This window comes from Bos taurus, chromosome 2 (assembly GCF_002263795.3).
Source record: "Bos taurus isolate L1 Dominette 01449 registration number 42190680 breed Hereford chromosome 2, ARS-UCD2.0, whole genome shotgun sequence".
NCBI classification, from domain to species: domain Eukaryota; kingdom Metazoa; phylum Chordata; class Mammalia; order Artiodactyla; family Bovidae; genus Bos; species Bos taurus.
In genome coordinates, this window is record NC_037329.1 from 89,160,888 (window position 1) to 89,178,649 (window position 17,762).

Sequence of the window (17,762 nt, forward strand, 5' to 3'; positions counted from 1 at the left end):
AGGCTGTGGTTGTCTTATTGCTAAAGAAGGTTGTAGATCATTTGCTGCTTTCCTTTGAATGTATTAACAAATGTGTTGGGGTTTCTTTTCTTTTTTTTTTTTTTTGAGACTTTGCTGAGAAATAAAAAGATGTGTAAATTCTGATGCATTGCATTATTTTTCGCCATTTTTATAGTAGGACTCTGAACAACTGGTGATATAAAGCACATTTGATCATTTTAACCAAACTATCACTTTTCTTTTGGCTCAATTATTTTAGAATAAGTTTTAGCTGTTTCTATTTTGATAATCATTATAATATTACAGATTATAAAACATTTGAAAAGCAAACTTTTTTTTTAAACCCTGCACACTTTAACCACTTAGCAGTAATCACTGTTATGTGGTTTTTCAAGACTTTTTTTCTTTTTCAATGACTTTGACTTTTCTTTTTCAAAAAACCACAAGCACTCTGTTTGCATAATTTTGTATCTTGGTTTTTTTCCACCTATCTTGATACAGAACAAGCATTTCCTCCTGTCATTAAGAATTTTTTGCAGTCATAATTTTTAATGTTGCATGTGGATGTATGTATAATTCACTTAACCATCCCCAACTGTTAAATACTCTAGTGGACACTTTTGTCCATAAGCCTATGATCAAATCAATGACTGTTTTTTAAAATAAGTTCTCAGGAGTGGAATTACTGGGTCACAGAATAAGCCTTAAATCATTTGGCACTTATTACCAAATCGTTTTCCAGAAAGTATCCATCATATTACACCACTAGCCAACATTCTATGTTACGGACTGTTAAAAAAAAAAAAAACCTAGATAATGTGATAGATGAAATTACCTCATTATTGCTTTAATTTGCACTTTTCTGATTATAGGGGTGCTGATTATATATTTTCTTTCATGTTATCACTTGCTTGAGAATTTTCTGGTCATTGCTTTTTCCCTCTCTGAGGTGAGACCTAAGTGTTTTCCGTACTGAGCCACCAGAAACCTGTCTGTTCTAAGCCTATACGCTTTGTGCAGGCAGTCTTCTGAGAGCCAGTGGCGGGGAGGGCTCTGTATACTTATGCCATTGCCCTAGTTGTTGGCAAACTCTACTAAGCCATACTGCTAGTGGGAAAGACAATCTGGGACCAGCTGAGACTAGTAGTATGATTTTCGCTCCATCACTGAACACAAAGGAAGAACGTAACAGCCAGCAAAGTCCTTATGTTGGCCAATGGCACTGGCACCATTTACTCCTGGGATCTCGAGTGGGCACTGTTGCTTTAACAAGGCCATTGTCCTTTCTCTTTCTGGAGCATCTCCAGAAATCTGGATAAAGCATCTCCTCTCTGATGAAGTCAGCTTTGCTAGAACTGTGCAGCCTGCAGAGGTGTAAGAGAGGCCTCAAAGGTGTTGATTTCATGATGATGGAGATATAAAGCATTTCCTCCTGCCTTAACTTTGGAGGGCTCACCTCCTCTATAGGGTGCTTTTGTGCTAAAGAAAGTCAACGAAGAAGAAAGTGTGTTCAGGGCTGCAGGGGCCAGACCAGCTGCAGGGTTTTAGACAAGAGGGACTTCTTGTGGCTGGAGGGACTCATGGTCCTGTCACTGGTCTCTGCTGGGTGTGGAGGGCTTCACATACACGCTACCATGGGGTATATGCACAGGTCTATGCCTAACCAAAGAAAAGTGAAAGATCTCTTCCAAAATCCAGGTGGCGAGTCGTGAGTTAAGGATGCCACTGTCCAGTATCCACCTCCGGGGAACAAGCACAGAAACCATCCCTAATACAAATCCCTCTGGAGGTTCCGTAGTGGCTGATCTCAACGGGTTGGCAGTAAAGGTAAAAATCATTCAGTGGGGCCTAGATCATAAATTCCGTCAAGGCTGGAGCTCAGGAGATGTTGAGAATCCATCCAGTTCTTGTCTCCTTCCCACCCCCTCTTGGGGAAAACAGCCTTCCCCCAGGTTGGGGGCTCAATCAGTGTTCAGCACTGGCCACTCTCCCGAGTGGAAGATGCCACCCCTTTTCCCCCTCACTCCTGACAACTCACTGCTCCCCACGTCCTAATCCATTCTGCTTAGAAATCTCCCTTTCTGGTTCCAGGTAGCAGTATCATGGCTGCTTTGGTTCAAACTCATGCCTCTTGCCAGATAGCAAGGCTCTGTCTGTCCACCCCAGTTTCATTGCCTTTCACTCACTTCCCGCAGGCAGAGAAAGCTTCCCCACAGAATAAATCTGCCCACTCTGTGCTTACAAATGGTGGCCAGTAGTTTGCCAACAGTTTTTCTATTAAGTTCTGAGCTCTCAACAGGGCTGTACAAGTCTCCCATCCTAGGTGGTCTGTCTTTAAGACTAGCTCGTGCTTCACCCCTACCCCCATGAGACTTTTCTCATCACCTCTTACAGGTTGGTCTCTTCCTTCTCCATGTTCCATGGGCCTCTTAAATAAGCCTATGTAAGGTCACTTATCATGTGGTTTTGAAGTTGGTGTTTATGATCATAATTTTAACTGAAAAATATCCCTAGGATGCTTGTCAGACTCTTCTGAAACGCCTTAAACCCATCATCAGCAAGAATCCCAAAGGCACTTGGAAAGATTGGGTAAGAATTACTGTTTCTGTGTGTAATGTTAGAAAAAAAAAGTAGAGAGAGTGAGAGAGAAATATGTGAGTCAAATATCAGTGGAAAGGGCACATTAAAAGGTATTACACTTATATGATGATCGAGGCCTTTGGCTTTTGGCTCACAGCATGTGGAAATCTTATCATAGGATGATGGCAGAACTCCTGCTTCTGAGACAATTCTCTGTTAGAGAACAGAAAGTTCCTCTTGTTTTAAGCGAGAATTAATATTTCTTCCTAAGGAATCTAGGTATTTTCTTGATAATAGCTATCAATCTATCTGTTCTCTTTTGTTGCTGCTGCTGCTAAGTCTCTTCAGTCGTGTCTGACTCTGTGCGACCTCATAGACAGCAGCACATCAGGCTCCACTGTCCCTGGGATTCTCCAGGCAAGAACACTGAGTGGGTTGCCATTTCCTTCTCCAATGCATGAAAGTGAAAAGTAAAAGTAAAGTCGCTCAGTCGTGTCCAACTCTTTGTGACCCCATGGACTGCAGCCTACCAGGCTCCTCCGTCCATGGGATTTTCCAGGCAAGAGTACTGGAGTGGGGTGCCATTGCCTTCTCTTTTGGGGGGGTTCTATTGTTCCTAAAATTGGAAGATAATACCACAGTCACTCTGTAAAAGTAAAAGTCATATAAGCGCTCATTTAGAAAGAGAAAGCCAAGCCATTTGGGTATATATTCAACTGCTCCCTTTGATCTACTTACAATCTAGTTGGACAGGAAGACACATCCTAAAATCAACTAGGAAACTATTCAGAGTAATGGGTTTTAAAGTACCAGATGGTGTGGAATGGATACCCACTGAAGACTGGGTGTATTTGTCATACCGACAGTTCTAGGATGTTAAGTCACATTAAAGCACTGGTCTGGAGGAAATCACATTGGGAAATCTTACTTAGAAATGGTCCTGCTATTGCATAGAGTTAGGACTCATTCTGTAATTCATATTTATGAGCGCTCTCAATCCTTTCTGGGCATCTTTATTTCTGCCCTCTGCCCAGTGCTGCCTGGGAGAGTCTGACTGGAGAAAGATGGAGTGCAAGCAAGTTGCTCTTCCACCATAATGGAATGCTGCCCTCCATCCCATTTTCTTCTGTGATGGTTACACTTCTCACCTTTTTCTTTCTCAGACCTAAATTGCATCATTTTGTATCTTAGTCAGCTGTGTACACTGCAGAGTCAGGAGAACTTTAGGTGTAAATGGTACGATTTAGCAAGATTGTGCCCATCTCTAAGTCTACCATGGACAGTGAAAATGACAGTCGCTCCGTTGCTTCTGACTCTTTGAGGCCCCGTGGGCTACACCATCCGTGGAATTCTGCAGGCCAGAACACTGGAGTGGGTAACTGTTCCTTCTCCAGGGCATCTTCCAGCCCAGGGATTGAACCCAGGTCTCCTGCACTGCAGGCAGATTCTTTACCAGCTGAGCCACCAGAGAAGCCCAAATGGATACTTGATATTAAAATTAAACATCTGACCACCTTTGGTTTCCTGAAATGTTCCATGTTAATAGGCTAAGTCTTTCCAGGTGACTGGATGAAATTCTTCACAAACAGAACATGTGCTGGCAACAGTAGTCCAGTCTATAAGTGTAAAATACCATAAGAGTCATTTATTATGATGATATGCATTGAACAAATGCCGTTCCTATAAGCACTGAACCACAAATGACCTATAGAAGGTGGAAAATGCTGAAAGGAATAAATTAATGTTGGTCCTTCTGTGTTTTTACTCCTGATCGCTTTATTTAACACAAAGTAAAATTAAAATGTGAGTCTTGAGTGACTCTTACTTTAAACATCTTTACTGTATCACATTGTACTCTTTTTTTTTTCCAGGCACAGGCTGCCTTTAATGAAAGCATTAGTCTCTCAGCTACTGGATACTTCAGGTAAATAGTCCTTTTGATCATATGCTATGGAAAACAGCAGTAGTATTTTAAAGGAGAGTTTCATTTCTGTTTGTACTTTTGGCAAAAAATGATTTTGTACTTTCTGTTAACCCACTGTCATAAATAACTTTTAGCTGCTACTTAATCCAGATGTCAGAAAGCCTGAGGAAAAATAGACATACAAATAAAATACAGTTGAATCGATGATTCAAATCATTCAGTTCAGTTCAGTCGTTCAGTCGTGTCCGACTCTTTGCGACCCCGTGAACCGTACCACGCCAGGCCTCCCTGTCCGTCACCAACTCCCTGAGTCCACCCAAACCCACGTCCATTGTGTCAGTGATGCCATCCAACCATCTCATCCTCTGTTGTCCCCTTCTCCTCCTGCCCTCAATCTGTCCCAGGGTCTTTTCAAATGAGTCAGCTCTCCGCATCAGGTGGCCAAAGTTTTGGAGTTTCAGCTTCAACATCAGTCCCTCCAATGAACACCCAGGACTGATCTCCTTTAGGATGGACTGGCTGGATCTCCTTGCAGTCAAGGGGCTCTCATGAGTCTTCTCCAATACCACAGTTCAAAAGCATCAATTCTTTGGTGCTCAGCTTTCTTTATGGTCCAACTCTTACATCCATACATGACCACTGGAAAAACCGTAGCTTTGACTAGACAGACCTTTGTTGGCAAAGTGATGTCTCTGCTTTTTAATATGTTGTCTAGGTTGGTCATAACTTTCCTTCCAAAGAGCAAGCATCTTTTAATTTCATGGCTGCAGGCACCATCCACAGTGATTTTGGAGCCCAGAAAAATAAAGTCAGCCACTGTTTCCACTGTTTCCCCATCTATTTGCCATGAAGTGATGGGAGTGGATGCCATGATCTTAGTTTTCTGAATGTTGGGAAAGCCAACTTTTTCACTCTCCTCTTTCACTTTCATCAAGAGGCTCTTTAGTTCTTCACTTTCTGCCATAAGTGTGGTGTCATCTGCATATCTGAGGTTATTGATACTTCTCCCGGCAATCTTGATTCCAGCTTGTGCTTCTTCCAGCCCAGTGTTTCTCATGATGTACTCTGCATAGAAGTTAAATAAGCAGGATGACAATATACAGCCTTGATGTACTCCTTTTCCTATTTGGAACCAGTCTGTTGTTCCATGTCCAGTTCTAACTGTTGCTTCCTTACCTGCATATAGGTTTCTCAAGAGGCAGGTCAGGTGGTCTGGAATTCCCATCTCTTGAAGAATTTTCCACAGTTTATTGTGATCCACACAGCCAAAGGCTTTGGAATAGTCAATATAGCAAAAATAGATGTTTTTTGGAACTCTCCTGCTTTTTCAATGATTCAGCGGACGTTGGCAATTTGATCTCTGGTTCCTCTGCCTTTTTTAAAACCAGCTTGAATATCTGGAAGTTCATGGTTCATGTATTGCTGAACCCTAGCTTGGAGAATTTTGAGCATTACTTTACTAGTGTGTGAGATGAGTACAATTGTGTGGTAGTTTGAGCATTCTTTGGCATTGCCTTTCTTTGGGATTGGAATGAAAATTGACCTTTTCCAGTCCTGTGGCCACTGCTGAGTTTTCCAAATTCGCTGACATATGGAGTGCAGCACTTTCACAACATGATCTTTTAGGATTTGAAATAGCTCAACTGGAAAATCATCACTTCCACTAGCATTGTTCATAGTGATGCTTCCTAAGGCCCATCTGACTTCACATTCCAAGATGTCCAGCTCTAGGTGAGTGCGAGTGATCACACCTTCATCATTATCTGGGTCGTGAAGATCTTTTTTGTACAGTTTTTCTGTGTATTCTTGCCCCCTCTTCTTAATATCTTCTGCTTCTGTTAGGTCCATATCATTTCTGTCCTTTATTGAGCCCATCTTCGCATGAAATGTTCCCTTGGTATCTCTAATTTTCTTGAAGAGATCTCTAGTCTTTCCCGTTCTATTGTTTTCCTTTAATTCTTTGCATAGAACACTGAGGAAGGCTTTCTTATCTCTCCTTGCTATTCTTTGGAACTCTGCATTCAAATCAGTGTATCTTTCCTTTCATTTTTTGCCTTTCACCTCTCTTCTTTTCACAGCTATTTCTTACAAATAGGCATTACGCCTCCTCAGACAGCCATTTTGCTTTTTTGCATTTCTTTTTCTTCATAGTGGGACGTATGAAGAGTTCCCTGGGGGTTACCAAGGAAGGAGTGGTTGACATTGTGTTGAAAACTCACTGTGTCCCTTAAGAAATGAAGGAAAAGAGATGCAAATGCAATCTATAGTAAGATAAATACCGTTGTCTAGATTGGCAAAAAAATAAGAAATTTAACAGTATCTATGTGTTTGCTGTCAAGATGTGGAACAACTAGAACTCAGAAACTTTGGAAAGCAATCTATCAAATTATTTAATGGAGAGTGAAAGCCATCAGGAGGCAGAGAGATATAGAGAGTCGCACCTGATTGTCTCTCTTTGCCAGTTCTTGTGGGAGTCTGAGGGCACTGGCAGGGATAAGCCCCTCCAGGCTGGGAGGAGAGGAGGAGAGAAGAGTAGAAAGTACTGGTCAGCTGCTGGCCTATGCTTCTCTTCTACCATGACATTCATTTGGTGTCCTTAAAGAAGAATTGGGAACAGAGCAGTCCTTGGAGCCTGATGGAGAGACCAGAGTGCTGGCAAAGAATGAGAGCCAGGGGGCCTGACCCCACCTACAGAAGGCTGAATCCTCGGGCCAGAAAGAGACACCGAAAAGGGTGCACCTTTGATGTAGTATTTGGTGTAAAATCCAGCTGGAATTCCCCAAGCCTGATTACAACAGGATTACATGACCCTATATTAACCAAAAACAATAGGATGAATATCCAAATGATCAGCAGTTAACTGCCAAGCCTAGGGAGTTAGTGGTAGGGAGTGGTTTCCTGTTTTTATCAGACAAAGCAAGTTTAATAAGAAAGAAGTAAATATTTATTCATTCCACAGCTTTACTCCTTATATTATGTGCTGCACATCTTTGAATCACAAGTGTACTCCTCTCGTTTTTGCCAGGCGTGCAAATTGGGCACAGCTCCTCATGGGTCTGTTTAATTATTGTGGTCTGCAATGAAGCGGCTTGATCGTTTAACAACACTCCTCAAAAATTCTGTTTCCTCCAGGGGTTATGAGTCGAACATAAACTGGGAGACAGGCGAAGGCCACCCTTTCGAATACTTTGTTTATGGAGCAGCCTGTTCCGAGGTTGAGATAGACTGCCTGACAGGTGCTCATAAGGTCAGTACCAATTTGGGAAGGTCTTTGAGCTGAACTCTAGATCCATTTATTTTCCACATATTCCATCTGTCTGAGCACTAGAGAGGCACCACATAATTGGCTAAGGATAGTTTCTCTATATTACCAAAGGAAATAGGAGCTCAGCAATCACCTTGGTGCAACGGTTAGAAAGCAACTGGCAGCCTCTCTTCTTTATGTCCCTGCCCTCTTAAATGGGCACAGGTGTTCCCACCAGCCTGGCTGGGCCTGCTATCCTCTCCTCCTCTGTAGGTTATCAGAGAACTTTTGGTTACCAAGCTGTAATGTTAGATTTAGTCTCTCCTCTGCTCTAAAAATTCATAATCTAAAATGGCAATTTTTGCTGATGAACCCTGAGTTCTTGATTCAGAAACTATCACCCAGCCAGCTGGACTGTTGAGGGCAGAGTGTGGTGGTGGCCAGGAAGTTTTGCAACAAGGATCAGGAGGGCCATAAACATTTCCTGTTTTCTGTGGGATGTGTTCTATTTGTTGTAGTGGATTCAACCGAATACGTTACATCCCTCAGCTGGAATCAAAGCCAAGTAAATATTTTCCTCTCCTGTTGTTTGCAAGAAAAAAAAAAAAAAAGACTACTTAAGCTGCATGAGTCTTTATATAACTTTGAAGTTATACATAATAAACTGTGTTGCTTCTTTTTCCTGAAATATGTGTCTCAACTTTGTCTTCCCAAGTTGTATTCATCAAACTAAACATTTTTACTTGTTTTTAATTACTAGAACATCAGAACAGACATTGTCATGGATGTTGGCTACAGTATAAATCCAGCCCTTGACGTAGGCCAGGTATGTGGAACTAATGTTCCTCTCTCCTTGTTTGTAAAAGTCAACACTGCTGGAGGGTCTGCCAGGAAAACATTCCACTGGCTTACTCATCTTCTTTTTAAAATATATATATTTATTTGTTTTCAATATTTTTGTGTGTGTTTATTTTTTAATATTTATTATTTGGCTGTTCCAGGTCTTAGTTGTAGCATGTAGGATCTTTAGTTGCAGCATGCAGGGTCTAGTTCCCTGACCAGGGAACAAACCTGGGTCCCCTGCACTGGGAGGGTGGAATCTCAGCTACTGGCCCAACCTAGAAGTCCCGATTCATCATCTTCTTGTGTGTGTGTGTGAATCACTCAGTAACGTCTGACTCTTTGCAACCCCATGGACTGTAGCCCACCAGGCTCCTCTGTCCATGGGATTTCCCAGGCAAGAATACTGGAGTGGATTGCATTTCCCTCTCCAAAGGATCTTCCTGACCCAGGGATCAAACCCGGGTCTCCTGGACTGCAGGTGGTCTCCTGCATTGCAGGTGGATTCTTTACCAACTGAGCTACTAGGGAAGCCCACCCATCATTTTCTTATTCTCTCCGTTTAGTCAGAATCTTTCTGTTCAGGACAGCCATAGCACTCAAACCTCTTATTGTTTAAAAAAAGGAAGAAAACAAAGGTGTTGTAGGTAGTTTTTGAAAAAATGTGCACTCTGTGACTGGGGAGCTTGAAAGAGCAGGACTGAGCCTAGAGGTAGCAGCATGAACCCCACGCCTGTGGGCTAGAAGTAGGATCCAGGACTTTGTGCTGAGTCCAGAGAAGGTGATGGGCTCTGGCTTCAGGGTTGAGATAGCAAACATCAGATAGTTACAGCACAGCTGCTGATGGGTAGCCTATTTTGCCCACAGATATTTTACAATTTAAATTTGAAATAATTAACAAGATTGAAAAATTACAAGCTGTTTTACATGAATTCTCACATGTCTAGCATCTCTTGGATACACAGAAAATTTGCCAACACTGGAGCTATCTTTCCATGAGGAAAAGTCTATTGGCTGCCTCTTTAGAGAGTCACATGCTCTCTGGAAGCTTCTCTCACTTTATCTACCTGCCTTGGCACCAGTGGGCTGTTCAGCTTCCTATTTCCAATAGAGAATGTAGTCTGAGGGACCCTCTGATTAGGACCTTGACAGGAAAGTGGGAAAAACTTATGGATTGGAGAAGTCAAAGCAGGCAAAGAATGAGCAGGAAGAGGTGTTCTGGGTAGGAGGAAAATGGAGGGAATTAACCTAAAGAAAGAGCTGAGATTCCACACACCTTGCATTCAGGGCTGGCAGTGAGGATAAGCTGATGGCAGCAGTCACCTGTGTCACAGGGGCTGGATGCAAGGCTGGAGGTAGGGAGTGAAAGAGGATTATGTTGGTAGAAACCTCCCAAGACGGGCATTTCACTTAGCAGGTGGAAGGGACTTGGCCCAGGGAGCAGTCTGGAGTGTTAGGAAGACTGTTCTAACATTGTGGTGGAGAAGAACATCTCTGCTAGTAGACAGAAGTGAGGATGGAGAAAATGTGGCTGCAGGAAGGAAGGAAGGGAAGAGAAGACCCAGAAATCAGAAACCTGCATGGAATGGTAATTTCATCCATGTGCTGACATCTAAGAGCTGGAGCCTTTTAAAGCTGTAAAGGAAGCTCAGGGAGCACATAGTTCAAACCCTTCATGTTACGATCGAAGAGACAGTCCAGAGATGTGAGGCCAGCCAGCTGATGAGCGAGGGGTAAGGGGTGAGCCACCAGGGTTCCAGAGCTTTGAGAATCTCTCCTGGGGTGCTGAGGTCTATGGGCAAACTGTCAGAGAGGGTTTCACCTGCCTCACAGGCAGAAAAAAAATCAAGATGTTTGGGCTACGGGCTCTCTGAGGGCTCTTCTGGAGCTGCAGCTTTAATGCCAGGCTGAGATTCAAACTCACATTCTTTGACTGAACTTAGCACTCAGAGAGATGTTCAGACATGCTCTAAAGTGAACTTGAAAGTAAACTTTCAGAGACAGGCTCCAAAATATGCAAAGAACCCTCTTAAACTACATTTTTAAAATTCAGGCAAACAGCATGAAGTTGAAATGCTGCTATTGGCTGTATTTTCTCATATATGGAATTTTTCTTTTTTGCCTCAGATTGAAGGTGCATTTATTCAAGGCATGGGACTTTATACAATAGAGGAACTGAATTATTCTCCTCAAGGTGTCCTGTACACCCGGGGCCCGAACCAGTATAAAATCCCTGCCATCTGTGACATCCCCATGGAGCTGCACATTTCTTTTTTGCCTCCCTCTGAAAACTCGAATACCCTGTATTCGTCTAAGGTAAGCTGTGCTCCATGAATAAATGAGTGTTTGTGTGATACCTGTGCCGGGAGGGAGGGGCTACATTAATCTCTTGGTTGATTGGTTTTTGTTTTTTTTTTTCTGGGAGTATAGGGGGAAAAGCCCGATTAAACATTTTAATTTTAAAGTAATTAAACATTATAAATTTCTTTAAAAATACTCCAAATTGTGGACACAAGCTACTATTATCATCAGGTTGCATATGATTTTTCATCTTCATGCCAGTAATCAGCATCATGCCTCTATCTGCTCTCTCCCTTTGGGGTCATTTCCTTCCACTGGAATCCTCAGAATATAAATACTGAGCTAAAAGAATGGATCAGTTTTTTAAAGTAAAAAGTTGAATATATAATATTTAATGTATGCATACATGCACATGTGTATTCATAGATGTGCACGTACATGAGATACATACATTCATATATATATACACACATACAGAGAAAGAGAGAGAGAGTCATAATCTAGTTGATTTGTCTCCCTACCAGGGTCTGGGAGAGTCTGGGATATTCCTGGGGTGCTCAGTGTTTTTCGCCATCCACGATGCAATAAGGGCAGCACGACAGGAGAGAGGCCTGCCTGGACCACTGAGGCTCAACAGCCCACTGACTCCAGAGAAGATTAGAATGGCCTGTGAAGACAAGTTCACAAAAATGGTACGTTCTGCTCCAACAAGTCTGAATTTTTTCCCCTGTCCTTGTAACTAAGTTTCGTTAGTCCACCATGGTGGTTTTCCATGGAAGAAAAGTTGACATGAATCTGAAGACAATTGAGTGAGACAGCAGCCTGCCTGCAGTGGGGTCATTTCTACACCATTTAAAAAGGAAAGTTCAGTCTTCATTCAGCAATTGTATGCTCCTCCTTAGTTTTGTTCCCTTCCCAGGACACATTAGTCAGAAGTTCAGGAACTATGCTCTGATCCCAAGAAACCCAGGCCAAGAATATGGGCCACCCCAACATTCTTAACTTCCTCTACCCAAGCCATGGGAGTCTGTGCAGTTCCTGATCAGAACCCCAGAGAGGGAGGGATCCTTTCCCTCCCGCCAGTAGCAGGAATGCCTCCTGCAACACCCTGGTCAAGCAAACATCTCCACTCTCCGTGGGCATTTTCAGTGATGGGATTTTTAACTGTGGGAGGTCATGCCATTCAGAGTGACCCCTCTGACTATAAACACGTTATTCCTTAAATTGAGGGGAGAGCCCTGTACTATACAACCTCTCGTGATGGCTCTTCACGGTACCCTTTAAAGCTCTTCCAAAGCCCCAGGAATCACCTCTTCACTGTGGAGAAGCATAGACGCTGACTCCTCCTGTCCTCTTTTCCGCTTCAAGCCTGAGATGACTCTCCTGGCTGCCCTGCCCAGTCCGACCCTTGGTCCTCTCCTTGACTCCTCCATGTTTCTCATGCTGTGGTGGTTGGCTCTCTCATTGTCCTGGTCACCCTCTGGGTGGTTTTTATCCTGTTTTATAATCTGCTCTTTTTCACATGTCATAAACATCTTCCAAGTTGCAAACATCCAAATTTGTCTTTTTATTCCAGATTCCAAGAGATGAACCTGGATCGTATGTTCCTTGGAGTGTACCCATATGAATCAAATACAAACCTCTGGTGAAGATGCGGGGATTCTTCCAACAAAGAAATCTATCCAGGCTCAGTGCTCTAGGGTGATAGGTCTGAAAGACAAATTTTCACAGTTCAGAAATCATTTCACAGAGTATTGCTTTTATCGGATGCTGATTTTAAATGTTCTAGTTAGAATCTGATAGATATGCTTAAGCAATTTAGAAACCATATTTTAAATGGCATAAATGCTAACTGATTTCCTCTACAATGATATTCTTTATTATTCTGTCCCTTACTTAGACCCATCCAGCTAAATAGAATGGAAGATGATGATTTGTATGTGATTCATAGTTGCCTTGCTTCCACCAACAGAAATTATACTGTCTAGTAAAAGGCAATTTTCTAAATAATTTTATTAGTGTGAAATGTAAAGTTGTCATTTTCTTGTCCCCATTTGCTTTCCCCATCTGTTGTCAGAATGGATAGCAGGTACTATATGGAACCAAAAATAAAAACAGATAAATTGAACTTCATCAAAACTAAAAGCTTTGGTGCTTCAGAAGACACTTTGAGAAACTGAAAAGACGAACCACAGAATATGGGGAAATATTTGCAAATAATATGTCTGATAAAGATCTAGTGTGCAGAATATCAGAATATATTTTAAAACACTTGCAACACAACAATAAAAAGATAAATAACTCAAATTTTAAATGAGCAAAGGAATTAAATAGACATTTCTCTAAAGATATCTAAATGGCCAATAAGCACATGAAAAGATGCTCAAACTCATCAGTCATGAAGAAAAAGGAAGTAAAAATCACAGTGAGGTATCATTTTACACCCACTAGGATGGCTGTAACCGACATGATGGATAATAGTACGTGTTGGCAAGGATGTGAAGCAACTGGAACTCTTATCCCTTGGCAGGAAGAATGAAAATGTACAGATCCTCTGGAAAATAGTTTGGCATTTCCTCAAAGAGTTAAACATGTAGTTGTCATATGACCACTCTTACATATATACCCAGGAGAATTGAAAACATATGTTCAGAAAAAAACTTACGCACAAATATTCATAGCATTATTCATAATAATCAATGTGGAAACAATCTAACTCTATTAACTGATAACAAAATGTGATAAACAAAATAGCCACACAAGGGAATGTTACTGAGCCATACAAAAGAATGAAATTCTGATACATGCTACAATGTGGATGAACCTTGAAAACATTGTCTAAGTGAAAGTAGCCAGACACGAAAGGCCACATATTGTATGATTCCACCTATATGAAGTGTCCAGAACAGGCAAATTCATAGAGACAAGAAATAGTTGCCAGGCCCTAAGGGGACATGGGGGATGGGGCAGTGAAGAGTGAATTTTACGGTATGTGAATTACATCTCAAAAAAAAGCACATATGAAGGGAAAGAGAAAAATGTGGAAAGGATGGAGAAGTTGTGAGAATCACAAGAAACTTATCCCAATGGCCTTTAGTGACAGGAAACCTCAAAGGGGGCTGAGCAACAGCAAGACATTATCATTGAAAAACCCCGTTTCCATTAATGGCAGACAGAAGCATCTGCAGGACGTATGGACTAGAAGCTGGAGTGTAATACCTTCTCCCTGTCACACTCTCAACTCTTGACTCTTATCTCAGGGCCAGGTAAGATGGCAAAGCTTCTTCAGTGGCTTCAGACTAAGGACTAAGGTCATTCTTGCTATGGTGACACTTAGTTACATTATATCCCTTTAAAGAGCGGATTTTCTCATTTGTACCACAAATGATTATGGAGCACCAATTATGTGCCAGGCACTGTTCTAGTCACTTAGAACATAGCAGTAAATGTAGTCAACAAAGATCCTTGCCCTTGTGAAGATTATAATATAGTCAAGGGAGACAAACAGAAAACAGTGCATATAATTAAATTATTGAGTGTGAGCGATGGAGAAGAGTGGAGGGTGTACTGAAAGTAGAGAAGGTTAAGGCTGATGGATGGTGAGGGTGGCCTGGAGCAGGCTGAGCTGAATGCATCCGGAGGTGAGAATGGCGAGGGCCTGAGCCAAGAAGGTACCTGGAGGAAGCGAATGTCAGCATTTGTGGGCAAAGTGTCACCCCCATGGGGAGTGGCGGGGGGAGGGTGCCTGCCTACCTGTGGACCACCATGGCGCCTGCAAGCCTGGAACAAGCCTGGGGAGGGGCAGACATCCAGAGCCTTGAGACCATTGTGAGGACGTGGGCTTTTCATCTGAATGAAGAGAAGTAACCTAAACTGACACATTTAAAGGCTCGTCCTGGATAATATCATGACACAGATCATATGAGGGCGCATTCTTATAACTCACAGCTTCTCAGTCTTCCCCGAGTTTTCTCTTTCTTCTGCTTTCTCCTCTTCTCCTGTTGTACCTTCACCAACCCCCTCCTCCAGCCCATCTATAGACACTGGGATTCCCCAGGGAGCCTCGTCTCTCATGCCCTCTCCCTTGCTGGCGCCTTCATTCCTGTGGTTTCTCTCACTCAGGGTCCAGCTCTGAAAACCCAACTTGCCTGTCCCTGCCATTTGCAAGTCACACAATCACCTCCAACTTAATGGTTCCCAAACAGATCTCTTCATCGCAGCCATCCACAAGATGCTAAGCCAGAGGCAGGGATGGGGTCGGGGTAGGTGAGGGGAGTGATGCAAGACGCTCTGTTCCCTCCGTGCAAGAGTCCGTCAAGCCCACCTGGGAGAAATACCTTAATCTTTCCCTCACTCTCTTTATTCCCATGGCAACTATGTTGTTCCAAGTCACCGTTATTTTCAAGCTGACTATTGCAGTAGTCTCCTCAGCTTTGCCCTGCATTCATTTTGCTTCCCTTCCAAACCATTCTGCAGATTAAAGCCAAAGCCAAAAGTTATATGTTAGAGTTTGGATACACAGACACATACGCACAATATGAGCATGTTACATCCTTGCCTGAAACTCTGCCATGGCTGCCACCACTGCTCCAGATCCCTAGGGTGGCAAGCCTGCCCTTGGTGACCTGTTGTTCCCTGCCTATCTCTCCAGCAGTATCTCATGACTTCTCTCTTTTGCTACGAGCATTTCCTGTTCTCTTTCGCACTTGGGAGACTGTCCATGATCTCTGCCTGGAAGGTGCTATCACCCATCCTTTGGTCTGTCTGCTACTAAGCAGTGCTTCTCTGATTTTAAAATGCACGCCAATAACTTAAGGATCTTGTTCAAATGCAATCCAGCAAGCCCAGAAGCAATCAGGTAAGCTGAGAGTAGTACATCCAGAATCAAGCACAAGCAGGAATGGCAGGAACAAGCCAGCTGCAGGGAACCCAGACCACCTAACCCACTACTGTTGTGTCAGCATGTCTCCCAGAAATCCCTGTGGCTACATGGTGAAGTGAGAGACCCCTTATGACAGACTGACGGAAAAGGGAGAGTCTGAGCTTGGTTCATGAGTGGGTGGGCTCGGGCTATGCCTCCAAGGTAGATATGGTGCTGTTTTCACTACAGCCTGCATCAGACACGGTGGGGGAAGAGCTCGGTGGTGCACTTGAGCATCCACTTGGCGGGGAGAGCAGAGGGGCTACATGGGCTCTTGGGTAGTAGGGAATTGTTTGGCCAGCCGGGTAGAAAATGGAAGGGGAAAGATTGGAGGACTAGGGATGAGAGGCTTATGAAGGAGTAGAAGGGAATGGGTGCAGCATGTGGAGGTTTTCATATCACATGTTCAAAACATGAACTGTCTTCTAAAGAAATCTAAAAATAATAGTGTAGAGAACATAACCTTTCTTCCATTCACAAACAAAACAAGTTCATCTGACTCCTTAGGATGAGACATTACACCAGGAATAATTGGCCAAGTGTTGTGGAGTTGTACACAAAGCATACCTTTACTGTGTCTGCGTGAAAGAGCAGCCAGACTGACCCCATGGAGGATGACCAGCAGACAGAGAGCAGCCCTGAGGGGTGATTCCGGTCTGCTCTCTGTGTGTTCCTCTCATCAAAGCATGTAACGTGGGATCCACTGTTCGTGTTGCATCCGAACCACTCAGAAGCGGCTGGTCTAATGGGACAATAGAACTGCCTAGAGAAGGTCCAGGTGAAACGCCAACTGGGAGGCTTGTGAGGTTAGAGCTGCATCCTTGTGGATGCGGCATACTCGAAATTAAAGGGCTATATATGATGTCCCCAGTGAACAATTAACAAACTGACATAAAATATCTGGACATTTATAGCATATTATGTGTCCATCGTTTATAATCTTGCATGCATGCGTGCACAGTCATGTCCAACTTTTTCTGACCCCATGGACTGTAGCCTGCCAGGCTTCTCTGTCCATGGAATTTTCCAGGCAAGAATATTGGAGTGGGTAGCCATTTCCTCCTCCTCCAAGGGATCTTCCCAACCTAGGGATCAAACCCTCATCTCCAGCGTTTCCTGCATTGGCAGATGGGTTCTTTACCTCTAGAGCCACCTGGGAGGCCATCATATATAATAATACTCTTCAAATTGATAGAGTCAAAAACCTAATAGGAGAAAATAGTCAAAGGACAGAAGAATAAATACAATACTAAATGTATAGCAAGACAAAAAATCTCATAACAGAAGAAATGCCTCTTCTGGACTGAAATTTCCCCCAAATATTTGAAAAATGGTGAGTGTGGATAATACTCACTGCTGAGGAAGGATATGGGGAAACTGACACCCTCTCACATATGATTCATTTTATTAGTGCACTTTTTGGAAGCCAAGTAAGTTGGACCTAGAAGCATGCATCTCCTTTAACCCAGGAATTCCAGTTCTTAGGCTTTATGCAACAAAAATACTTGCTCAAATGTGCAAAGACAAAACCCAAGGTTTTTTATTGTGGCATTATTTTTAACAGTCAAAAGTGGAAAATAATGCAAACTAATAGGACATTTTAATAAATCATGGCAATAAGCTTTACAAGTTAACATTTATTGAGAACTTACTAGGTGCCAGGTGCTGTTCTAAGTACTTTACATGTATTAGCTGCTCAAATCTTCATAGAAATTCCCAGAGAGATACTGCTACTATTTTGTCCATTTTATAGGTGAGGCAACTGAGGCATAGAACACCTACATAACTTGAAAAAAAGCAAATGTTGAAATAATAGGAATAATTTTATTTCACTTTCTAAATTCATGTATGTACATATAGTTCACATATGCATGTGAAAATTCTATGTGAATACAGAGAAATCTGGTAATAGTCAACTCTGAAAAGTGAAAATTGGAAAGGAGAATTTTCAC

At 42.6% G+C, this 17,762-nt stretch overlaps 1 protein-coding gene across 2 annotated transcripts in view; it reads left to right on the forward strand.

The window, feature by feature from the left end:
- AOX1 (aldehyde oxidase 1) overlaps positions 1-13,022 on the forward strand; it is a 71,723-nt gene extending 58,701 nt beyond the window's left edge. The window contains exons 29-36 of one of the 2 annotated variants that reach the window (XM_024999354.2): positions 1,699-1,827; positions 2,515-2,589; positions 4,452-4,504; positions 7,637-7,751; positions 8,509-8,574; positions 10,716-10,904; positions 11,414-11,581; positions 12,466-13,017. In XM_024999354.2, coding sequence (XP_024855122.1) covers positions 1,699-1,827; positions 2,515-2,589; positions 4,452-4,504; positions 7,637-7,751; positions 8,509-8,574; positions 10,716-10,904; positions 11,414-11,581; positions 12,466-12,516 — 846 coding nt within the window. In that variant the 3' untranslated portion in view covers positions 12,517-13,017. 2 annotated transcript variants of the gene reach the window in all.
- The last annotated feature ends 4,740 nt before the right edge of the window (positions 13,023-17,762 follow it).